Source organism: Zingiber officinale, chromosome 1A, assembly GCF_018446385.1.
Source record: "Zingiber officinale cultivar Zhangliang chromosome 1A, Zo_v1.1, whole genome shotgun sequence".
NCBI lineage: Eukaryota > Viridiplantae > Streptophyta > Magnoliopsida > Zingiberales > Zingiberaceae > Zingiber > Zingiber officinale.
The window spans coordinates 12,997,109-13,024,096 of record NC_055987.1 but is presented as its reverse complement, the minus strand read 5'-3'; the positions used below and the strand labels follow the sequence as shown (position 1 = coordinate 13,024,096).

The following is a 26,988-nucleotide window of genomic DNA, read 5'->3' as shown; positions in this document are numbered from 1 at the left end:
TACATTTTGTGTTGGTAGATGTATATCTATGCTTAAAGTAATCGACCCAAATGAATGTTACTTTCGTGCCAGATATATGCATAAGATAGCTTACAACTATCGAACAAAATATTATTTTGTTCAAATAATGTACAAAATATGTCGGCCCAAAGGAAGACATATTATGTAGTCAATTAAGGTTGTTGTGAGTTATGGATCAAAATATAACTCATATAAAGTATCATATTATGCGCACAATGGGTCAGCCTAAAGGAAGACACATTGTGTGGTTAATTAAAATTTAAGTTATATTAGAGAGTATCGCTAACAAATAATGTGTCAACCCAAAAGAAAACACATTATGTTATACTTGATATCTCATAAAGAGCCTATTTATATGCATTTAAAATTTTATTTTATTTGCATAATTTTATATATTACTTATATGTTTTTAGCTTTAATTAAATCATGAGCTTAAATAAATTTCTTTCTATAATTTTAGTGCAATCTGTAACCACAGCATTAATAACATTCCAACACTAACTAGTTCGAATTTTGCTGAATGGAAAGAATATGTGACCATAGTCTTAAGCTGCATGGACTTAGACTATGCATTAAGGAATGATCGTCCCGCACCTTTGACCAGTGCTAGCACTATAGAGCAGAGGACTGAATTTCAGCTGTGGGAGAAATCAAACGGCATGTGTCTGAGTATTATGAAGCTTTCCATACCGGCGCCAATAAAGGGCTCAATAATAGAGGGAGGAGATGTTAGGAGTTTCCTAGACCAATTGACAGACCGATTCACCTCAAATGAAAATGTTGAGACTACCACACTTCTTACAAAATGGTAATCATGTGATACAATGGTAAAGGAAACATAAAGGAGTATATTATGAAGATGTCTAATATAGCGATAAGTCTGAAAGCACTAAAACTCGATATGTATGAGGGTATGTTAGTGCATTTCGTCTTGATGTCTCCGCCTGCATGGTTCACTCCTTTTAAGATATCGTATAATACTCAAAAGGAAAAGTGAACATTGAATAAGTTCATAGCTCAATGTGTGCAAGAGGAAGGGAGACTAAAGATTGAGACATCTGAGAGTGCTCACTTAGCATCTGGTTCTCAAAGTGCGAGCAAGAAACGAAAGAGGATCAATAACAAAGGAAAAGGAAAATAAATTACAGATTCTGGAGGCAATGGTCATAAGGAGCACAACAAGCAGGATAAAGAATCTACTTGTTTCTTTTGCAAGAAGAAAGGTCATATGAAGAAAAACTGTCTCAAGTACGCCAACTAGTGTGTAAAGAAAGGTAAACTTCTCAACTTTGTTAGTTCGGAAGTCAATTTAGCTATTATACCCCACTAACACTTGGTGGATAGATATCGGTGCTACTACTCACATAAATATCACTATGCAAGGTTGTCTCTAGAGCTGACTTCCGCTTGATGGTGAAAGATACATTTATACAGGAAATGGAAAGAAGGTTAAAGTCGAGTTGATTGGTTTTTTAGCCTTTGTTTAGGAATCAATGTTTTTCTGGATTTAGAAAATACATTTATTGTACGGTCTTTTCGACGAAATTTAATTTCAATTTCTTGTTTGGACAAATCAAGTTATTCTTGTTCATTTAGAAATGAAATTTTTAGTATTTTCTTTAATTCAGTGTTGGTTGGCAATGGTTCCCTGGTTGATAAACTTTATAAATTGAACACCTTTACTTCTACGGTTGGCAACGTAATAATGCATACTATATGTACGAAATGCAAATTGACTGACGAGAATTCTTTCATGTTGTGGTATAGGACATATCCAAACAACGCCTAGAAAGGTTAATGTCACATGGAATTCTTGATTCCCTTGACATGTTAGGCTTTGATGTTTGCATAGAGTATATCAAGTGGAAGACTACTAACAAAAGGAATAAGGGGCTAGCCGTTGTAGTGATGTTTTGGAGCTAATGCATAGGGATATTTGTGGACCATTCCCTAAGATATTTTAGAATGGATATATATTTTTTATTAACTTCGTAGATGACTATTCCAGATTTGACTATCTGTACCTTATTCATGAGAAATCACAATCTTTGGATATGTTCAAAATTTTCAAAGCCGAAGTTGAACTTCAACTAGGTAAGAAAATTAAAGTCGTCTGATCCAACCGTGGAGGTGTATATTACGGTCGATATGATGGATAAAGTGAACAACGTCCATGACCTTTAGTGAATTACCTTGCTGAGTATGGAATTGTGCCTCAGTATACCATGCCTGGTACACCCAGTCAGAATGGTGTAGCTGAGCGGCAAAATCGAACCTTAAAAGGCATGGCAAGAAGTATGATGACTTTCACTTCTCTACCAGAATCCTTGTGGGATAAAGTGCTCAAGATTGCAGTTTACCTACTCAATAGAGTATCTAGTAAGATAGTAACTAAAACCCCATTTGAGATGTGGACGGGTAAAAAGCCTAACATTAGGCACTTACATGTTTGGGGTTGTCCAGCTGAAGCCTGTTGGTTGCTACTCGAAAAACCTAGAGGTTCCACTGTACAAAAATTTTGTACAAAGGTCTGAACCTTTTCCTAGCTACCATGTGTTCTTTTAAATTAAATTTTGGATCGTCTGCGGAACTTAACACGTTTGATCCAAAACTTAATTTATTTGTTCTTTTGGTTTTGACTTGGATCTCCTGCGGAACTTAACACGTTCGACCCAAATCACCTTAAGTTATTAATTCCATTAAATATTAGTTTCCATAATTGGTTCCCAGTACTGACGTGGCGAGGCACATGACCTTCTTGGATATGGGAGCAACCACCACCGACTAGACAAAACCTTTTATGGAAAGCTAGTATTTAATTTTCTAAAATAATTTTAGGTTAACCGAAAGGAACAATCAAATCACAAGGAAAAGAAATAAACATAAGAACACTACATCGAAAATAAATTCGAAATACTAGAATCGTAAGCCTCTTGTATTTGGTATTTTTTCCAAAAATAACTAGTATGATGCGGAAAGGAAAATTACTAGTTATACCTTCTAGAAAGACCTCTTGATCTTCTACCGTATTCCTCTTCTAACCTCGGACGTTGTGTGGGCAACGATCTTCCGAGATGAGAAACCACCAATGCACCTTCTTCTCCTCCTAGCTAGGTTCGGCCAAAACAAAAGAGCTTCACCAAGGATGAAGAAAAAAACTACCAACCAAGCTCCAAGGGATGCAAGCTTTCTCTCCTTCTTCTTCTTCTTCTCCAAGTAGTATCCGGCCACCACAAGAGCTCCAAGCAAGAGGAAGGATTCGGCCACCACAAAGAGGAAGAGAGGGAGAGAGGTTGGCCGGCCACAGCACCAAGGAAAAGAGGGAGAGAATAATAGAGGTTGTAACCCATGAAGGCACCCCCACCCCTTCTTTTATATTCCTTGGCTTTGGCAAATAAGGGAATTTATTTATAATAAAATTTCCTTAACTTTCCTTGACAACAATTAATTAAGAAAAATTAAATAAAATTTCTTAATCAATTAATCATGGCCGGCCACCTCATGGAGAGCAAATAAGACAATTTTTAATCAACAATTAAAACTTCCTTATTTGTCTTTGGAAATTTTAAAAAATAAAATTTCCCTTTAAAATCCCTTCATGGTTGATAAAAGAAATTTCTATAATTTTAATTTTTCATCATGTGAATAATTTTCAAAGAGAAAAAATAAAATATCTTTCCAATCTACAAATAAGGAAAGAGATCTAATCTCTTTCTTTAATCTTTTGTAGATCCTTTTAAAAGAGATATTTTAATTTTAATTCTCTTTAATAAATTATATCTTCCACATAATAAAAATTAAAATTAAAACTTCTTTTAATTTAATGGGGGCCGGCCACCTAAGCTCGGGTTCAAGCTAGGGCCGGCCACCCATGAATTAAGGCTTGGCCGGCCCTAGCTTGAACCACAAGCTAGCTTGGCCGGCCCCTTTATCATGGGTATGAAGGTGGGTATAGGTGGGTATAGTACTCTATAAATAAGAGACTACGATAGGGACCGAGAGGAGGAATTGGTTTTGGTCTCCCGATAAAATTAAGCATCCCGTGTTCGCCCCGAACACACAACTTAATTTTATCAATAATAATTCATTCCACTAGAGAACTATTATTGAACTACCGCACCAATCCCAAATTACATTTTTTGGGCTCCTTCTTATTATGAGTGTGTTAGTCTCCCTGTGTTTAAGATGTCAAATGTCCACTAATTAAGTGAGTTACTGACAACTCATTTAATTAATATCTTTATCCAAGAATAGTACCACTCAACCTCATCGTCATGTCGGACTAAGTCCACCTGCAGGGTTTAACATGACAATCTTTATGAGCTCATCTTGGGGACATTATCAACCTAGATTACTAGGACACAATTTCCTTCTATAATTAACAACACACACTATAAGTAATATCATTTTCCAACTTATCGAGCTTATTGATTTATTGAACTAAATCTCACCCATTGATAAATTAAAGAAATAAATACCAAATATATGTGCTTGTTATTATATTAGGATTAAGAGCACACACTTCCATAATAACTGAGGTATTTGTTCCTTTATAAAGTCAGTATAAAAGAAACAACCTCAAATGGTCCTACTCAATACACTCTAAGTGTACTAGTGTAATTATATAGTCAAGATAAACTAATTCCTAATTTCACTACGACCTTCCAATGGTTTGTTCCTTTCCATTTTGGTCGTGAGCTACTGTTTATAATTTATAAGGTACTGATAACATCATTTTCTGTATGTAGCACCACATACTATGTTATCTACAATATAAATTAATTGAACAACTACAACTAAATGTAGACAATTTGACTAAATATGATTCTTTATTCAAAATAAATGTTTACAAAAGCTTAGGCTTTCAGTATACACTCCAACAAAGCCAAGCCTTACAAGCCTAATGAAAGAAAACTGAACTCAAGAACGATTAGCTGTAATTTTATAGGATACTCTAAGAAGTCAAGAGGGTATAAATTTTATGTTCCTTCTTCAAAACGAGAAATGCCAAGTTCATTGAGGATAGTGGGAGTAATAAAATCAGGGAAGCATCTTTTGAGGAAAGCATTGGCGATCCTCCTGTGATTACTATTAGTGCGATCACTAGCAGTATAGTTATCATACCGCACATTATGGGTATCACACATCCAGTGAATGTAGTGAACTAAGATATTCCCATGACATCTCCAATACAATTGGAGTAACCTGCCACTAAAATTGAATATTGCCTCATATTGATGAGCAAGTACCTTAACCACCTCAAACACAAGTGCGTTTAAGGTGATCCATAAGGGAGCGGAGAACCATGAATTCTCGTGATTATGTTTATCTTTAAGAGCATGCTTTTGACATAGGTCTGGAACTTAACATTATTGATTCCAAATATAACTTATCTGTTCTTAATGGTTTAGACTTGGATCGCAAGCGGAACTTAACACTATTGATCAAAATCCACCTACGTTATAAATTTAATTAAATATTAATTTCTAAAATTGGCTTTCAGGAGTTTATGATGAGGCACATGACCTTCTTGGGTATGAGAGCATTCACCACCGCCTAGACAAAGCCTTTTAAGGAAAGCTAATATTTAATTTCCTTATATAACTCTAGGTTTAACCAAAAAGAACAATCGAATCACAAATTCGAAAAACAAAGAAAAAAAACACAAACATGAATTACTAATTCGAAAAACTAGATCTAATGTCTCTTGTGTTTGGAATTCATACAAAGAAAATAACTAGCATGATGCGGAAGAAAATTACTAGTTATACCTTTTCTTTGCAAGCTAATGACCTCAAGATCTTCTGTCGTATTCCTCGCCTCATCTTGGACGTCGTGTGAGCGACGATCCTCCAAGATGAACACCACCCAAAGCCTTCTTCTCCTTCTTCTAATATTCGGCCACCACCAACAAAGAACAAAAGATAGCAAAGGGAAAGGGAGAAGAGAGAGGGTCAGCCACACCAAGAGGATCACCAAGCAAGAGAATAAGAATTGTTATCTCATGAGGCCTCCTCACCCCTTCTTTTATATTACTTGCCAAAGGCAAATAAGGGAAGAATTTTTACAAAAATTAAAATCTTCCTCTAGTTTTTCCTTTTCCCTTTTTATTTTTTCTTTTCTTTCTTCTTGATTGAATCAATCACCAAATCAATGATTGATTTGATTTAATCTTGGCCGACCCCTTGCTTGGGCATGAAGCAAGGGTGGCCGACCACTATTAGGAAAGAAAAAAATAATTTTTGTAAAAATTTTACAAGCCTTTATACAATTTTACAAGCTCTCTTTTAATTTCTTAAAGTGGATGTTAAAAAGGAAAGTTTTAAAAATTAAAACCATGTTTTAAAATTTAAAACATCTCTTAAAAAATTTCCTTTTTTAACATGAATAGAAAATTTTAATTTTTAAAACTTCTCTTCCTTTTTTTCTAAAACTATGAGGATGGTTAAAAAAGGAAAGTTTTAAAACTTTTGAAACTCTCTATTAAACCATGTGGCCTAATTCAAATAAAGAAAGTTTTTTAAAAAAAATTAAAATCTCTTTTTTAAAACTTATAGTTTTCTACAAAGAGAATATTTTAAAAATTCAAAACACCCCTCATATTTGAATTTATTATGGCCGACCCCTACTTGCTTGGTCACCAAGCAAGAGGGTCGAGCCTCTTAAGGAGATGGTGGTCGGTCATTGCTTGGTCACCAAGTAATGGGCTGGCCTCCTTTCTTTGACACCAAGAAGGTCTTTTAATAAGTGATTTATAAGGCACTAATAAGGCTACGACAGGAACCTAGAGCAGAAATTGATTTTGGCATTCCGATGAGCTTGAGTATCCCGTATTCACCCCGAACACACAACTCAAGTTCATCAACAATAACTCATTCTACTAGAGCGTTATTGTTGCACTACCGCACCAATCCCAAATTATATTATGAGCTCATTCTTACAATGAGTGTGTTAGTCTCCCTGTGTTTAAGATAACGAAAGTCCACTAATTAAGTAAGTTACTGACAACTCACTTAATTAATATCTAGCTCCAAGAGTAGTACCACTCAACTTCATTGTCATATCGGACTAAGTCCACCTGCAGGGTTTAACATGACAATCCTTATGAGCTACTCTTGGGGGCATTCTCAACCTAGATAACTAGGACACAGTTTCCTTCTATAATCAACACCACACACTATAAGTAATATCATTTCCCAACTTATCGGGCCTATTGATTTATCAAGCTAAATCTCACCCTTTGATAAGTTAAAGAAATAGATACTAAATATATATGCTTGTTATTATATTAGGATTAAGAGTACACACTTCCATAATAACTAAGGTCTAGTTCTTTTATTAAGTCATTATAAAAAGAATTTATCTAAAATGGTCCTACTCAATACACTTAGAGTGTACTAGTGTAATTTATTAGTCAAGATAAACTAATATCTAATTACACTACGACTATACCAATAGTTTGTTCCTTTCCATCTTAGTCATGAGCAACTGTTTATAATTTATAAAGAGCTGATAACATGATCTTCTGTGTGTGACACCACACACAATGTTATCTACTTTATAAATTAATTGAACAACTATATTTAACAAATAAATATAGACATTTGACCAATGTGATTCTTTTATTTCAAAAATAAATGTTTACAAAAGTTAGGCTTTTAGTATACACTCCAACAAAGGTTTGTCTTGTTGCCAAGGGATTTACTCAGATATAAGACATTAATTACAAGAAGACTTTCTCACCTATGTCGACGAAAGACTTTCTTAGGGTGCCAGTCATTATAGCGGACAGAGAACTCTTTAGTGATCTGATCATGCTAGATATGGCTGATTATGATGTCATCTTGGGAATGGACTTTCTGATCAAGTACGGTGCCTCCATAGAGTGTCGTAAATAGAGAGTGGTATTCCAACCCGAAGCAGGAGTGCAGTTTGGGTACATCGGAGAACCAAAGAGGAAGGTCAAGAAGTTTCTCTCAGCTCTGAAAGGACAGAAAGTACTTGATTCAGGATGTACGGGATTCCTAGCACATGTAGTCAGTACCAGTCAGGACAAGGACCAAAAGCTAGAGGAGGTCTGAGTTGTATGTGACTACCCAGCAGTCTTCCCTGAGGAGTTACCAGGACTAGCACCAGACAGGGAGATTGAATTTGAGATAAAACTTATCCCCGGTACAAATCCTATCTCCAAGGCACCCTACCGCATTGCTCCAGCAGAACTGAAGGAACTTCAGGAGCAACTACAGGAGCTACTCGACAAGAGCTTCATACGCTCTAGTCACTCACCATGGGGAGCACCTGTATTGTTCGTGAAGAAGAAGGACGGGAGTATGCGCCTGTGTATAGACTACCGAGCACTAAACCAAGTCATAATTAAGAACAGGTATCCTCTTCCCAAGATAGATGACCTGTTAGATCAGCTAAAAGGAGCAGCAGTGTTCTCCAAAATAGACCTCAGATCGGGATATCGTCAGGTGAGAGTTAAAGAAGGTGATATACCCAAGACAACTTTTAGGACTAGATACGGATATTATGAGTTCGTAGTCATGCCCTTTGGCGTGACAAATGACACCTGTAGCTCATTATGATTTGGAGCTACATCAAATGGATGTAAAGACTGCATTTCTTAATGGAGACATAGAGGAGTCTATATATATGGTGCAACCAGAGAACTTTAAGTCTAAAGACTCAAAACATCAAGTATGTAGATTAAAAAAGTCTATTTATGGTTTAAAATAGGCATCCCATCAATGATACTAGAAATTTGATCAAGTGGCTACCTTATTTGGATTTAAAGAGAACCTCATTGATCAGTGCATATATGTCAAGTTTAGTAGGAGCAAGTTTGTTATACTTATTTTGTATGTGGACGACATATTACCTGCGAGTAATAATAGGGATCTGCTGCTTCAAACTAAGTCATTTCTATCTGATAATTTTGAAATGAAATATCTTGGTGAAGCATCCTTTGTTTTAGGCACATAGATCTATCGTGATCGTTCAAGAGGTATTCTTAGACTTTCACAACAGACCTATATTGAAAAAGTGCTTATAAGGTATGGTATGCAGAATTGTACATCCGATGACACACCTATGTCAAGAGGTGACAAGTTCAGCTTGCAACAGTGCCCACGACTTGAACTTGAAATAAAGGAGCTGGAACAATTCCCATATGCGTCAGCAGTGGGAAGTCTCATGTATGCACAAGTTTGAACTCGACCAGATATAACATTTATAGTGGGGATGTTAGGCATATATGTTAGTAACCCAGAACCGTCACACTAGAAAGCGGTAAAGAGAGTGATGCGATATTTGCAAAGAACTAAAGGGCATATGCTCATGTATCAGAGATCAGATCATCTGGAGGTGATTGGATATTCAAACTCCAATTTTGCTGGATGCTTGGATAGCAGAAGGTCTACTTTAGGCTATATTTTCATGCTTGCTGAAGGGGCTATATCTTGGAAGAGCGTCAAACAGATGCTAGTAGCCACATCTACTACAGAGGCAGAATTGGTAACATGCTATAAAGTATCCAATCACGAGATTTAGCTATAAAACTTTATCACAACATTACAGATCGTTGATGACATTGACAGGCCACTGAGGATCTACTGTGATAATAAAGTTGTAGAACTTTATGCCAAGACCAACCACAGTTCGTCAAAGTACAAGCACATCAACATCAAGTTTCTAGCGGTTAAAGAATGAGTTCAGAGTTGTCAGATTATGGTAGAGCACATCAGTACAGATTCCATGTTGATCGATCCACTCACCAAAGGCTTGGTGCCTAAGGTATTTCATGTGCATGTTGTGGATATGGGAGTCCTTATGGAAGAAGAACTCATCTAGTGGGAGTTTGTATTTATCTTATTGGTCTATATTTGATAATAAAGACAAACATTTTATTTTGATTATTATACGTACTTAACATTCAAAACATTAATGGAAATTTATATATTTGTTTTACACTCTAACTTTGATATCATTATTTACTACTGCTGTTTAGCATTTAGTATTTGTAAATATGATACAGATTCCTTTTGGAATCATAAAGTGGATCATGATTTACTATTACAGTTTAACATAAAATATTTTACAAATATGATCTGACCTTTTTTGAGGTCATCTTTGGACCAGTTGAAAATTGACATGTACTGATTACATTTCATGTAATTTTCACTATAGATCTTGATCTATGTCATTAATGACATTGGTATTGTGATTACTGTTGGGGCTTGTTATGATCATATACAGTAGCTATGACCTCTTTAGTCCTATATTAATGAAGTTAATGGACCAGATTGTTTGCAGGGGTATCTTATACCCATAAAGTTTGATATCAACTAATGTTTTACTTGTATTCCACATACAACTCACATATAGTCCAAGTGGAAAATTGTTGAATATAATTATCCCTATTATGTGAGCTTATTTGTAAGTTGCATATGTGAATATGATTTGAACTCTTTAAAGTGATCTAACTTATGCTGGGTTTGGTTATTGGATGTAGACCATGTATGTGTAGAACCTTTAGTCCCACATCTATTATCATCTATATGCTGATAATAGATGTTCAGTATATATATGGACTTATAGTTCCACATCTATGATTATCTATGGACTTATAATAGATGTACACTATATAATGGGTTTAGTCCCCAAAGGATTAGGACATCTTTGAGACGTCTCTTCGTTCCCCATTGATGAAGAGGATTCGGCGCCGTTAACCCTAACTCCTCCGGAAGACCAACCTTCTTCTCATTCTTCTTCTTCCACAGGATTGTTGGATTAACGAACTCTACACGAAGAACAATGACAATTCAGCTGCATTCAGGTTCTTTGTAATTACAGTGTTTACTTACTTATGTCATGTTCTCGACGAAACAAAGATCCATGCTCATATGTTCTTGGTTTTCCTATTCGAATTCTTATTTTAATTATCTAGAATTCATGTGGCTTAGGTTTTTACAAGAACCATCATTTAGGGCACCTTATGTCGGGACCTGGAGTGATGTCTATAGCTAACTGTTGTTGGAGATGGTGAAGTTGACAGAACTGGAGTTGTTGTCGATGATGAAGGGAGGGGATGGAGCTGGAGCTTACTGTCGATTGTCGATGAAGGGTGGGGACGAAGCTGGAGCTGCTTATGATCTTCGACGAAGGGAGGGGATGGAGCTGTTGGCGATTGTTGACGGAGGGAGTTGTCGATTTTGGGAGGAAAGATTTTAAGGCAAAGGACGAGCTTTTGGGAGGGCAAAACACGTTTTTTGTTTTCGGCTAGCGTCACACATTTTGCACATGTTGTTTTACTATTCAATTTTCTGTCGTTTAGGGAATGAGACACGGGAACAAAAGCTTTTCGGGACAAGAGATCCGAACTGACTGGAGGCTGCAAAGGTGATGCCATTTGACACCATATCGGTCTTTGATAAAAATATAATGAACGAGGTAACACTGAATCCATTGATAAAAAAAATAAATTAACCAAGTCAGAGAATGTCGAATCTGGGATGATCAATCTGACCTCACGGAAGTTGCCATCGGTCGTCAGAATAAATCAAGAAGTGCTCACGACGAGCGACCCAGAAGCCCAATGTCCCTTGTTGTGCGTCCTATTTAGAGAAAAAAATCCTTATAAATGTGTCGTAACTTATAATCGAATCATAGGTACCTGTATGATAACTGAATATCCTTCCACTGCATCATAGCTCCAAGGACAACATTGAATCCTTTGATAGATTATTTTACCTCTCGTTGTCGACATCAACAAAGAAGTCAGCAAACACAAAAGAAGCTGATCCCAACACCTCTTGATCACTTTACCTCCTGTTGCTATGATCTCGGATTTTTTTAGTAGATGTTTTTTCCAACCGATTAATTTTTGGATGATTGATTCAGCGCCATGAAAGTTTTCTAATGACTATCTTATTAAATCGGGAAACATGCTTGCCCACGGCCAACATACTTAGATTTGTTTTTTACTGGAAGGAAAATCTCATGCAGTGCACCATAACGAAACAAAAAATCTAACGAAAAATCTCATTTTGAATCTTAAATTTCTTAGTTATCCATTAAAAAACCTAATAATTTCACCATTATTACATCGAGGGCAACGATCTCAAATTTAGATAGATGTTAGGTGAATCATCAAAATTAGTCCAACTTCATTAAAAAAATAATTAATTAAATAAAATTAAAATAATTGTAATTAAATTTATTATAATTGAAGCAGTACTATGATTGGAATAATTACTATAATTGTTATAGTATGAAGTTAGTTTCATTAAAAAAAACAATACGAAAAATTCAAAATTTTAATTTATGAACTATAAACGAGCAAGTGTTTGGGTGAACTTTACTGTAATTTTGATATAAAGTATCATATTGTTTTAGTGAAAAAAATTTGATTATCGACAAAAATATTTTGTCATAATGCATTCGAGAAAGTTGGAATTAGGTCAATCTCGGATGAACAATTTTTCATTGTCCGATAAGATTTGGATACTTTCAAAAAAAAATTTTAAAAAAATTAAAAGAAAATAAAAAAAAATTCTATAAATACGTCGTAATTGATAATCGAATCATGAGTGCCTTTATGACTACTGAGTGTCCTTCCATTGTACCATAATTCTAAGATAACATTGAATCCTTCGATAGATTATTTTACCTTTTGTTGTCGGTATTAACAAAAAAAAAGTCAGTAAATACAAAAGTAGCTGATTCCAACACCTCTTGATCACTTTACTTGCCGTTGCTATGATTTTAGATTTTTTTAATAGATGTTTTTTTCAACCGATTAATTTTTGGATGATTGATTCAGCGGTATGAAAGTTTTCTAATGATCATCAGACTAAATCGGGAGACATGCCTATCCACGGCCAACATTCTTAGATCCGTTTCTTATCGAAAGGAAAATCTCATGCAGTGCATCATAACGGAACAAAAAATCTCATGCACTATTCCATAATTAAGATTTGAATCTTAAATCTCTTATTATTCATTAAAAGACCTAATAATTGCACATTACATCGAGGGCAACGATCTCGGATTTAGGTAGATGTTAGGTGGATCATCAGAATTAGGCTAACTTCATTAAAAAAAATAATTAAATAGAATTAAAATAATTATAATTAAATTTATTATAATTGAAGCAGTACTATGATGGGAATAATTACTATAATTGTTACAGTACGAAGTTAGTTTCATTTAAAAATTAAAAGTCGGCCCATAAAAAGCATCCAGACTAAATTATGAAACACACTATTTAAAAAATGCCTAAATCAAACTCCAGTTATATATATATAAATCGATTAATATTAAAGACTATTAAGATAAATCATGTATACTTGGAGTTATTGAAGCATCTTGCTGGTGTATCGTATTAGTAGGAGTAATAGTTATCCATTATAACAATAACAACAATAAAAAAATTCGAAATTTTAATTTATGAACGCTAAATGAGCAAGTGTTTGGGTGAATTTTACTGCAATTTTGATATAAAATATCATATTGTTTTAGTGAAAAAAATTGATTATTGACAAAAATATTTTGTCATAATGCATTCGAGAAAGTTGGAATTAGGCCAATCTGGGATGAAGGAATTTTTCATTGTCCGGGTAAAATTTGGATACTTTCAAAAAAAAAAAAAAAATAATAAAATAAAAAAAATCCGGAAGAAATGCGAAAATAACTATTTATGGACTAAATCTAGTTAGATTTTGACAAAACGGTAAAAAAAAAGATCGCAAAAACTAATTGAGTTACAAATTCATACCAAATCGCAATTTCTAATTTCGAAGCCAGCGTCGAACGCCGATTAAATACCACAAGCATGTCGAAGAGAGCGACCGCTCGGTGTGGCGGCTGCTCGAGCTCATTCCTCTTCCCTTTCGCCCGCCGTTCTACGCCCTCCCTCTCACTCTAAAACCCTAATCTCTCGTCCGCCCTCCGAAGCTAAGCCCTAGTTCTCGTCGGGGAGGCCAAGTAATGGAGGCTCCTCTAGGGCAGCAGAGTCAACAGCCATCGCAGGAGTTCCCCTCCATCTCTCTATCCCATCTCTCGTCCTCCGCCCCTTCCGCCGTACTCTCTGTCTTCCCTTCCTTCGCCTACGACCAGGCCGACCGCCCTCGGCTTCGGTTCTACCAGCCGAGCTCTTTCGTCCCCGATCTCGACCTCGATCTCCGGAAGATTCAGGTTTTCGAGCGCCTCCCGCTTCTTATTCGCTTTCGTACGCTGCAAGTTATTGTCTTGAAGAGTGTAATGGTCTTGTCGGCATTTTTTAATTTATTTTTTTCTCTGAATGGTGCTTTGTCCAGATCTTCGTGTTGGGTCATCTGGAGTTGCTATGCGTGGGTGAGGAAGCAGATGACGACGAGGAAGAAAAGGTCTTGTTACTTTTTAGTATAGCTCATTGGAAACTTTAAATGCTCTAGATTCAGTACAATTCTAACTTTGTAGAAATTTTTAATGCTTATATTGCTATTTCCTTCGCTGGATCTTTTGGGTTCTTCAATTTCCGAGCCACCCATTCATCTTATTCCTTCTTCTTTACATTAGAAGTCACAACTTTTTGATGTTGGATTACTAGATTGAGGAAAAAATTTTCATTGCCTTATTAGTCCAGCATCAAAATACGATCCCGTGCCACATTTTTTGATGGTGTTGTGCCTTCATTTGCATAAACAAAAGAAAATTTTTCCTAGCTGCGTAATGAGCTGTTCTATGGTATGACCTGACATTTGTTTGATTTTCTTAAGACTCTTTTGGAGGAGGAGAATCCTTTAATAGACTTATTCTTTTCTCAAAGCATTTTGTATCTGCATGGTAATAATGAGTGTATGATTTTCCTAGTCATTATTTCATTGAAAAATTTACATATGATTTTCTGACTACTATAATGGATCATCAGTATGTTACCCCTGCAATCAAAATTGTTTATCTAATTTTCCCCTTAATAACTTCTTTGCTAATTTGCCGAAACAGGAATCTTTTTCAAGAGCATATAAGATTGATTTTAAAACAAAGGATGAAAGCAAAGCTTTCATTTTGGCTTTTGAAAAGTGGAAACTTGGAGGAGTTGATGCAAAAACTGGTATCATTTGTTCAATTTGTGCACAATGGTTTACTAGGGCATTGTTTATGATATTGTTCCTAGATGTTTTGCTCTCACTAGTGTCTATATCTTTGTGTGATTAGGATTTTCTTAAACTAGAGATTGAAGTAACAAAATCAATTAGTCAAACCACAGTTTCAATGTTGCTAGATCATTTCGAAAGTGCTTTTGCGATTTTTTTTTTCCTTTGAGGTTATAAGCATCATAAAATATGCCACGATCTATGCTGTGCAATATCGATCATGAACTTTAGTAATCAAAGTATTGTGATAGAGACCTTAGTATGCTGTTTGAAGTATTATTTATTTGATTTTTTAAACTCTCCATTGCCTGCTTGCCTCCTGCGGCTTCTGTTTTGATTGTTGCTACTAGAGAAAGGATATGCTTGGAGAAGAAATTGGAATTTTAATATAATATAAATTTGAAAATGGACCTAAACTATCAAAATGCATCAACTCAAAAGTGGACCTCACCCTATTATTGGCAAGAATTAGGTAGGTAGTATGACTTTATTTTGCTGGGCCTCACCCTATTATTGGCAAGAATTTGGTAGGCAGTATGACCCTATTTTGCTAACACATCTCACATACAAGAAAATTGAAGACTCCCTTAATCAAGGATCTAGTTTAGATTCAAGATAGAAGATGGTGATGATCGATGTGGTATCAAGGATTCAAGATGATATATATCATGGCTGTATGCCTTGAAAAATCCTCCAACCAGGTTCTAAATGACCAAGTGGATGTTTGTAAGAGACTTTTGGATGCTGTATACCTTTGCATGATTGACTTTGGATGCTTTAACAGGTTCATAGTATGAGTGGCTCATTGTTGGAAAAGAAAAACAACTGAGTTTGAAAAATCTTAACATGATAAACAAAATGTGATTTGTTGTGTATGTTAATTTGCTTGTAGTTAATGGTTATGTATATAATATTACACAAGTATCTGCTTCTGCTCTAGAGAACTTAGTTTGATTACAATTCATTAGTTGTGTTTCCTATTTTTTCTGTTTTTGTTTCAGATGGACCTTTGGAGAATGGAACTATAGTAGTTTCTAAAAGCAAATTCGATAACAAAATCGATTCCACATCTTCCAAGATGTACTTCCATTATTATGGGCAGTTAGTACACCAGCAAAATATGCTCCAAGACTATGTAAGAACAGGTCTGTAATGTAAGAGCATTTTCATTTCTAGTCTTTCAGGCCTGTATTATGTCTCAGGATTTGGTAGGCACAAATTCAATTTTCTTAAAGAATGCCCAAAACATCTTACTATTATCTCAACAACTCTGAGCCACATTCCAAATATTTGAAGTGGCTATGTGGATCTTATCTTGCTATCCGAAGGCTATATGAATAGTAAAATATTATATTTTATGCTTACGCAATTTATTCAAATTTCAGGAACATATTATGCTGCAATAATTGAAAACCGTGTTGATTTTCATGGTCGCATTGTGGTTGATGTTGGTGCTGGTAGTGGCATTCTTTCACTGTTTGCTGCTCAGGTACCCAACCCTGGTTTATTACTTATCTAGTTTTCTCTTGATTGATGTATTAAACTTGCATTTTATTTCCAGGCTGGAGCTAAGCATGTTTATGCTGTAGAGGCATCTGACATGGTGGAGTATGCACGCAGGCTTATTGCCGGAAATCCATCTCTTGGACAGCGGATCACGGTTTGATTTTACTTGTATTTATTGTCTGAAATTGAAATGTATGACTTTTCTTTAGTTCTTGAATCTGATTATATTTTGACTTGAGTAGGTCATTAAAGGTAAAATTGAAGAAGTGGAACTACCAGAAAAAGCAGATATCCTTATTTCTGAGCCAATGGGTGAGTTCCTTTTGCTTTACATTGGATATCGATGACAATTATTTGTAGCTTTTCATTTTCTTTTTGCTTATTGTTGTTAGAGAATCGGAGTTGTTAGATCTACTCTCGTAAGTTCAGAATCTTGCAATATCTTTAGTTTGAGGGGAGTAGAGTTAGAAGATGATACGGAGAAGATTGTCATGAACCTCAGCTTCTAACTCAGAGGGTGAATTTAGCATGTCATACCATTATACTTCCCCACTGCTGCATTGCTATTACGCGTGTCTTCATTGTCGTCAAGTGTCTTTGACACATTACTTTTTTTAAAGATCTTTTTCTAGCTATGAAACTTGAACATAGATAGTATCTATGCTTTACCTTGAGAGATAGTGTAAGAGTTATCAGATTACTGAACTTGCTTATATATGCTGTGAATTTAATAGTTCTGCATTTGGTGTTTTAGTTATACGGTATTAAGTTGAGTCCAATATGTTATATAAGTTCTCTTAAACAAATAATAACATTTCATCTCTCTGAACTTTCGCTACAAATGAGGGTACATATTTGGATAATGATTTTAACTTGAAACTACAAATCACTCAAGGAGTATGAGTGAAAAAATGGAGATTGGTGCAGAATTTAGGTTTAGGATCTAACACATTGAATGTGACGAGAAGTTATAAATAGAGCATTTAGTTGGTATGCAATTATTTGGATCAGTATTCATAACAACTTGTTGGCCACTGTAAAAGTTCAAGGCTGTGTGAATTTTCCTCTGCAAACAGTGGCAGTTGTCTATTGCACTGTTTCTCTTTCTTATTGAATTATATTACTGTTTATTTTCTCTTTCTTTGTGTTTTCCTGTTGAATTTAAGTGCTGCTTGATTAAATTTTAAAATTTTCTCACCAACCTAGTATTTCTCATATTTTTGATCAATCTTCTATTCTCACTCTAACTATACTACCTGCTTATTATGTTGGTTGTATGATATTTGTCTACTATCTGAAGTACATCGAAAATTTTTGTTGTATTGTAGGATTTATTTATTTTGGGTTTGCCTACTTTTCCGGTATCAATGCCCTTTAGTTTTCCTTGGGATCTTGTTGGCAAAAAACTACAACTAACAAGATAATTTCATGAGTTTCAAGATAGGCAATCTCTTGGAATGAGACTATCTAATGTTAAATTATTTACTTTCCTGTTGGAGTACCCCATGCAGCATTAAGAAGTGCCAATTTTTTATAGATTAGGGGACCTTGAATGACTAAGCAGCAAATGGGAAATAAGAACAAGTGTTCTGACTAATGCTCATCATGGGAGGATTGTATGTCTTCCTTATGTAGTTCTACAGAGTCGACATAATAATTCTTGTCATGCTATTATCAGGTCGTCATTTGAATATGACAACGATGGACTACTAAGAGGAAAGTTAATTCTTCTTTTATTGGTCATGGGAATGTGTCTTTCCATAGGACTCTACACGAGCCATCTTGGTTACCATTCTGGTCTCGTTTCTTCCAAGTACAAGTTTTAATCTGAGATAGCATCTGAAGCTTTTTTATTTGAACTGCATTGGAGGCCTCAACAGCACCAAATTCATAATTATATTAAACCTTTTTTTTAAAAAATTATAGTCAAAATCTCAACATATCTACTAAAGTAATGTAGTCTTTGGTTCTTTATAGAATTGCTAAGAGATACAAGTTTCCTGATCTGTACGAAGCTTGTACTGTAGGGAATATATTTGTAATGCAGATCCAAATCCTATTTGGTGCAGCCTTTTCCCAAACTCATCAGCTTGATTAACTTAATTTATTTTAAAGGAAATTTAGCTAACCTATGCTATTACATATTATTTTTGTCTGCTTAGTATGATTAGACAGTAATTTTTTTTCCTTAATAATGTGTCTGTTGCATTCATTTTTGGAACCTGACATGCTCTTTCAGTTTTCTCAATGCCTCTTCATCTTGGTATTAGTTAAGTTACTTTTGGATGTTTTTGTACCTTTTCTTCTGCATAGCAGATAAGCTTGTTACTCAATGGGCTTTACTACTGAATGACACTAGACAATTGGTAGTCTGTTTCTCATTTTCTAACCTTACAAGTGCATAATTTGATAGTGTTGAAATAGCCTTCTTCTGTTTTTGGTTTTATCATGATTTTGATTGCATCAATGTTCTTTTGTTATGATGTTAGTACTTAGTATAGGTTCCATCCAAACTATTGGAGAATGACCTCTCTTGATGTTTGCTTTTCTAAAAAATTTCAGGTACCTTGTTAGTCAATGAAAGAATGCTAGAGACGTATGTAATTGCAAGGGATCGATTCCTTGCATCTGATGGGAAGATGTTTCCATCTTTAGGAAGGTACTTAAACTTGTTCGTCACACCTTTCTACATGAGGGACTTAAATTCTTTGCAGCTTGTGATGCCTGAAAATGATGCTAAATTTACTCATTTAGTAATGTTTTTGTTTTACCATATTACCTCTATAGCTATCAGCCTGTCGGTTTGGTACATAGGCACAAATGTCCTAGTCATGAGTAAAGTTCTGTCAAGAATCGTTGTTCGTGGTCAGAGATCAGCAGAAGACTTAATTATTCTCTTGACTGAACACATTGAATCATTTTTCTTCCTTTCATTTTCCTTGAAAAAACAAGGTAATACAATAATAGGCCAGAATTCAGCATCATGGTGTCATTGCCCTAAAGGTTTATTTGACATGAGGGTTCACAAACATTAAATACGACCCTACCCAAGGCTTCACAGATATCTCAGCTTCACAGATATCTCAGTATCTATAAGTACGAAAAAGGTTTATTTGCCCTAATAGTACTAGGTGATCTTTTAAAGGGTGTTCTTTGTGAGTTATTTCAAATCCACCACTTCTCTCCCACGAAGAAAAGTTCCAAAAATAAAGTATGCCACTAGTTTTACTTATTTTATTTTTAGCAAATAAATATGAATATCTAATTCATCATAATCATAGTTAAAAGAAAAAATATATATTTTTTCCTAGATCACATAAGTTCTCCTTGCAGATAGATATAGAGGTTTCATATAATTATATTTTTCTTTTGTTTTCTTTTTTATTTATAATTATTTATTTAAAATATTAAAATTCTATTAATTATTAATTTAACTTAATATGATATTATTCATTATTTTTAATTTTAAAATTTTAATATATTAAGTATATATTGAAATATTAAATATTATTTAAGTTTTACAATCTTATACTTTCTATCTAATCATATAACTACTAGAATTATAGTTGATATTATTTATTACTTATAAATCACATTTTTAACAATATAGTAATAACTTGATACTACTTATGAGAGACATATCATAAATAAGCATAAGAGTATATCCTTTTAGATAGAAATAGTAAATTGAGGCATCTATTCTATGACACACTTCAACCTACCTCCATTTTTGTACTTTTCTCAGGCTTGGTGCTTTTGACAATTGTGATGGTTTCTTTATTTCTTCATGTCCGAACAAATAAGATTAACTAGATTCAATGTTAACGAATCTTATCAAATCAACATTGTATGATAATGCAAATATTTATTTTGTGTAGTATAGTATATGATATTTCGCTTTTGGTAAACACAAAAATGAAAGAACTTTTCCACAGACAAATAATATCTGTGTTACCTTCCTTAGTAGTAGGCTGTTTGTTGATTTTAGTATGGTATATGATAATCACCTCCCCTTGATAGCTGTGTTTATTCATTGGCAATGATAGCGTCAAGTTTGAATCTTTAAATACTTGTCTTGACTCAATGGATCCTAGAAATAGTTCATTGAATTCATATTAACTAGTCAGAAGTAATTTTATATCGGACACTATGCAAGTTACAAACAAGCTGTGTTTGTTCCAACTGTTTGGAGTTGGCTAGATTGATCTTATCCCTCTATTGAACTCAAGTCATATGTCACAAATTCTATTCAATATTCAAGTCAATTAAATCATTTTTATCTACTAAAGTAAACATTTTATTTATCCTATTCTGGCTGTGTTGTTGCTGTCCTGACCTTTACTGGTTCCTTTTCTGTAAATTTTATTGCTAAGTTTTTCTGGAGGAGCAGCCAGAACTCAATACCTTGAAATTATTACTCTTGGCAGTTAATTGTACCATAATAAATTACTATTCTGTCAAAATCTATGTTTAGAATTCAAATTGCTGGTTTAAATTAAAATTCCTGAAATATGGTTCTTGGAATTATCTTTGATTAAAGAAAGTTCATATCATTTCTATGAGATTTTTTTTTTCTTGATCTGCAACTTGGAAATACTTCATTTTTCCACTTTTATTTTGTTTTACATTCTTATATAATTATCAACTTCAAATTATCTCTCTCATTGCCAATTTGTGTAGGATTCACATGGCACCATTTAGCGATGAGTATCTCTTTGTTGAAATTGCAAATAAGGTAGCTGTTGTAAATTAGCATTTTCTCTTTTCGAGTATGTATTTGTTATTTCTGTGTATTACGAGTTATGATTACACATATCATTATATATTATAAAATGTACCTGTGTCTAAACTTGTTTCTTCTTTGTATATTGGCTGGTTGAAAACTGTTTTTGTTATTTTTTGGCTACTAAATCAAAATCAGTAGGATGTTAATTTGTATAAAGGATTTATTATCGGAATTTAAGGTGTATTACATGGATATGATCACCAGTATAGCATGCCTGTTAATCTTCTTTTCTTTAGAAGTTCAGAATGCTCAGAGTAAATATTTGTTTAATTACTGGTGACAACTTCAGTAAGATAATGAGGAAGGTTCAGAATGCTCAGATCGGGATACAGTCACAACAATCAAGAGGGAAATGAATGAGACACTCATTGTGATTGGATCAGGTGAGGAAAGGACCTGCTCAGGTTTCTGGATGGAAGAGGATGCCGCCATAGAGTGATTGGCTGCTGATCGTTGCTTGGGAAGAAGTTACGTGAGAGATCAGGAGGGAAAGAGAGCTTGGGTATAGAAAGAGGACCTACCTCAGAATGCCTGGGTGACGGACTTCGCCTTTTGCAACATTCAAGTGAGTTATGATGATGAGGGAAAGAGAAGGGAATTAAAAGGGAACTCAATTCAAAACTAACCAATTTAACGGAAAATATACATCTAAACCAGTTCAACAAAAATAAGTTTGGTTCAACTCTAAACAAGGATGGAATTATTTGTGATAGAAGAGACCACAACAAGGTCATCTTCCACTTTGTTGACATAACGTGATTGTCTTCCTCTTCCTCTCTTCTATTACATTGATACCATTGAGACTCAAGTAGATGGTGGGGATGGAACCTACTTAACACTTTCTGATTTAACCTTAATTGATTCATGGTTACTGCCTCAATTTTGACAACCTTGAAGTGACTCTCTAGTACGAGAAGGTTCAATGATCTTTATAAGAAAATTGCTTGGCTATACACTTCGCCAACTTCACAATCTGTGACCAAAAGGCTTGCACTGAATCTGTTTTATGGATTAGGATTTCTTGGAGCTTGATATTAACCTGATGGTGACTGAGCATTACTCTTATATGCTCTGTTTTAATAGAAATTCATGTTAAATGGTTTAGAGTAGTGTGGGTCCCTTAGTCTTGCTTGATAACTTAGTTAACCATAAATTGATAATATTCAATTTGGTTGTTTGCAAAGGAAGATAGATACAAAAATGGATTGACAATATTCCATTAATAATGGCAAGTTACACCAAACACGGGTACTACTAAATAAGGATTAGGAGAACCAAATTGACTAATTCTTTTAAAATCACACTCATGCATTGATTTATTGTCTGCTTATCAAAATAGGAAAGTGTATTTCTGACCCTGCAAAGATTCCAACTTGGTCACTTTAAATAAGCTTCTTGTGTCTGGTGTACTCTAGCTTGCGATTAGCGTGTTTTTCATATTCTTCTGCACTTACAAAAACATGTTTTAACACTTGCTTTTATGAAATTGTTATGAGAATAAATAACCAAAAAATATGGTTTAATTTGACTTGTATAGGCACTATTCTGGCAGCAGCATAACTATTATGGTGTTGATCTTACACCTTTATATGGATCTGCTTTCCAGGGATATTTTTCTCAGGTGAACTTGTTTTTATTTGTCTTCCTTCTACTATGCAAAATATATGCATATTCAGATTTTATCAACTTTTAGGGAACTAACCTAGTTGACACACAGACATAACTGACTTGGAAGCAAAATCCAATATTACTATTTCGCTACAAATGTTTTGCTATATGATATTAAATTACGTGTTTGCTTGAATGACTAATTATCCATAGACTATATCTTGCTAGAATGACTAAACTTTTTGCTAACTGGCGTTAACTTATTTGCTTGATTGACTCTACGTATTCATATATTCTTTTATTTGTCAATATTACACAAACATTTTATCTTAGTTGCACTTTAGCTGAAATTTAGTCTACAAGTAACACACACCATGGAGAGTCATCCTGATTCCTGAATATAACTTTTGATACTTTTCTATGTACATTTTTTCATTGAAATCTTATTTTTCTTGAGTATGATGCCAAGACTTACTTCTTCCTGCCATGTGCCATTTTTATGACATTTGTTGAACTTAAACTTTTCTTGAGTATTAATGCACCATATTCATTTTGTTCAGGGATACTGTTGATATCACACTGTTTTTTTTTTTTTTGGTTTTGCATTCTGTATATAGCTTATGTTTTTTCCTATCCTATTTTTGTTAAACAGCCTGTGGTTGATGCATTTGATCCAAGGTTACTCGTCTCTCCTCCTATCATCCACCCGCTAAATTTCTCTTCCATGAAGGTAGAAGTTTACTAATATTTTTGGAACTTGTTTTCATGAATAGGTTGAGTTGGATACTTATTGTCCAGGACAGATATGATTTTGTCTGAGAAATTACTGTAAATTTTAGTTATCTCAGTATCTATTGGAATTGGCTAATCAGTGAATAAACTTGTGGTGGTAAATAAACTCGGATCAGTAAAAAATGAACAACTGTAATTAGGAATTGTTTGTTTAGATCTATTTTTCTTCAATATTTCTGTAGTACAAAAACACAGATGTTGCTGAGGTGGTAACAGAGGAGTTATAAGAGTTGCTTTCCTAGCTGCAACTTTTGTAAGTTCCAGTTCATAACAAAAGAGAGGATAGCATCTAGTTTTTTGTACGAGGGAGAGAGAAATATTGTGCTGGTTGTGTAAAAAAGCTGAGACACTTTATAATCTTCATTTATGCAGAGCAAATGATGTTGTTCCTAGTTATTCATTATACACTCTTAAAATTCACTTTTTTTTTTATTGAAGGCGAGCTCTATGAAGCTGTTATCTTCCCTGCTCTAACACCTTGTTTTGTTTATTTATTCATTTAATAATACTAAATATGATTACAACATAAAATAAATGAAAAATTAAAGTATGATTCATTTATCAAGTAAAAGGTTGGAGGGAATGATGTTGCACATGTATTCATTTTTCCTACCTATACTCTGTTATTCATTCATTAACCGTAGTTATTCATTTTTCCATGTACTCTCTTAAAATTCACTATTTTTTGTTATCAAGGAAGAGGAGCTCTATGAAATTGATATTCCTCTAAGTTTTATCTCATCTGTTGGCACACGGGTGCATGGCCTAGCTTGTTGGTTTGATGTATTGTTTGATGGGAGGTAATCTTACACATGCTTTTAGCACTTGTGGTAGTTACTGCATATTTTGGAACTTAAGTCTGATGCACAAAATTTCTTCCTAAAAATGTTATCATCGTTACATGTTTTCCTTTTCTTCCTAGCTGTCGTTTGTTGTTTTTTTCCCTGTAAATTAAATGCATAATGGAGGCAGAATTAAGTGATTTCATTTTTATCATTTATCATTTTCAGGAACATCAAGAATAGATAAAGTTTAGTTTGTTTAGTCAGATTGCTATGGAACTTGGTTAATATTCATTGCTTTATCATATTTGTAGTTAGATAAAACATTTATTTTATTAGTAATCTTATTAAGGAAGCAAGGGGAACTAATACTCACCCATCGATCATTTTTCTCATATGATTGTGCCCCATATCTTCTATTGTATGTCCCTGCTATATTGTTCAACCTTTTCACGGCAGTAAGCATTTATGAACTAAATAAACCTTTTTAACATGAAATAGCAAATTATTCTTTTGTGAATCAGTTCTTAGCATACTACATGAGTTGGAAATGGATTTGTTTTTAAGATTGGTGGTTAGTCTATCTATAACCAGGGAGAAGGTGGTAGGAGAAATGCTAGTTTCTTCTGTTTGCTCTAATCTGAATTTTTTCTCGTGCATCCCTCTTTTGTATTTGTCGAACAATTCTACTTCAACAGTTTGTGAAAGTGAACGAACCTTTACGCATGAAAAATTGGCAATCTGCATATATTCAATTCATACGCCCTAACATCTTTTCTAGGGCTATATCTTGTTGTAACCTTTCTTTTCAACTCGAAGAGTTGCAATTTGGGTATTTTGGTTTCTAAGAGCTCTCACGTTATGTTCGGGCATATCATGCAGTTCTGTGCAAAGATGGCTTACGACAGCTCCCGGCGCTCCCACAACCCATTGGTACCAACTGCGGTGTGTCCTTGCCCAACCGATATACGTCATGGCTGGTCAAGAAATCACCGGACGCCTTCACCTGGTCTCCCACAGTGCTCAAAGTTACACAATTTACTTGACTATGTCAGGTCGGTCAATTTCCTAATCCTTAGCTGCTACTACACTGTGCTCACATCTCTATTTCCTCAATCTCTCTAAAAGCTAAAATGTGGGGACCTGGCGCCGAGCAAGGTGGAATACTGCAGACATCTTCATGTAAACTCGATCTCAAAGAGCCATATTATCGGTTATCTCAACCGCAGCCATTCGTGCTGCAACAAGACATGCAGTCACAGCAGCAGCTCATGCAGTCCCAGGTAATGCGGCTAGAACGAAAAATGTCATGTGCAGTGCTTCCTCGGAACTATTACTTACATGTGAATTTATCTGGATCAGGATATTTCTCCACAAATCCAGGATGGGACTGGTCCTAACATAGCAGTAACTCCTTCCCAGATCTTGGATTCATTAGATCCATTGTAACAGAGTTGTTTTTTGTGCTGGCCAGGTTTGTAAAACTCTCAAAGTCTCATACCAAATATTTTGCGAGTGCTCAACCTGTGTAAATTTACGTAGTCCATTACTGAGAACTCCTGTTGCATTCTGCTGAAGTACACTCGTGCAGGCCTTGAATGTAATAATTCTTATTTTTTCTTGATTTAATCTTATTCTAGAAATGGTCAGAATTTGATTTCATCATTTATTTTTTCTTATTTGTTACCTTCTTATAACTGCTCTTGCTCTTTCTTATTAGATTAATGAGCTAATGCTTTAAGAACGGTAAAGTGATTGTTCACTGAAGCTCATATTTTTTCTATCTTGATTTGGTACAGGAACATTGTTCGAAGCACCAATCTGTCTATTTTAACAACTACAAAGATAAAAATAGTTGAAAGAGTTTATTAAAATCTCTAATAAAGTGATTGTTAGTTAGAGATAGCGTAAATGTTCAAATGTTTTATAAAATTAAAGATATTTCATGTTTTAACGTATAATAAATCAAAGATATCAATAAAATATTTTTTAAATGTAAGATATATAAATTTTTAGGGGCGTAAAAAATGGCTTGATCCGTCAATCCGACTCTAGTCGATTTGAAATACATTTGATTAGTTTGATAGGTTTTTGGATTTGGGTCAGATCGAAGATTCAGGTTGGTTTAGGTTTGAATTGTGCTCGGATTTATCTGTATTGATTTGAATTTAAGATTTAGTAGTTTTTTCAGAATTAAATTAAATTTTCTTTTAGAAATTAAGACGTATAGAATGAGAAAGATATGATAAAGATTATTAATACAAAAGTATGTATTAAGATAAAAAAGTTTTTTTTGCAAATAAATAAAAAAAAGAGGTGCAACGCAAAAAACATTCGACCGGAGTCTGGACCGATC

The 26,988-nt window shown here is 34.4% G+C and overlaps 1 protein-coding gene across 1 annotated transcript; it reads left to right on the top strand.

The window, feature by feature from the left end:
• Nucleotides 1–13,814: 13,814 nt before the first annotated feature.
• On the top strand, nucleotides 13,815–26,294 carry LOC122019285 (probable histone-arginine methyltransferase CARM1). The gene is made up of 15 exons (XM_042576770.1): nucleotides 13,815–14,217; nucleotides 14,340–14,408; nucleotides 15,007–15,115; nucleotides 16,160–16,303; nucleotides 16,544–16,647; nucleotides 16,720–16,818; nucleotides 16,907–16,976; nucleotides 19,227–19,323; nucleotides 21,345–21,399; nucleotides 22,988–23,071; nucleotides 23,711–23,788; nucleotides 24,547–24,650; nucleotides 25,515–25,687; nucleotides 25,761–25,915; nucleotides 25,995–26,294. Exons 1-15 carry the CDS (start codon nucleotides 14,011–14,013, stop codon nucleotides 26,079–26,081), a joined length of 1,635 nt encoding a protein of 544 aa, XP_042432704.1. The 5' UTR covers nucleotides 13,815–14,010; the 3' UTR covers nucleotides 26,082–26,294.
• Nucleotides 26,295–26,988: the final 694 nt, after the last annotated feature.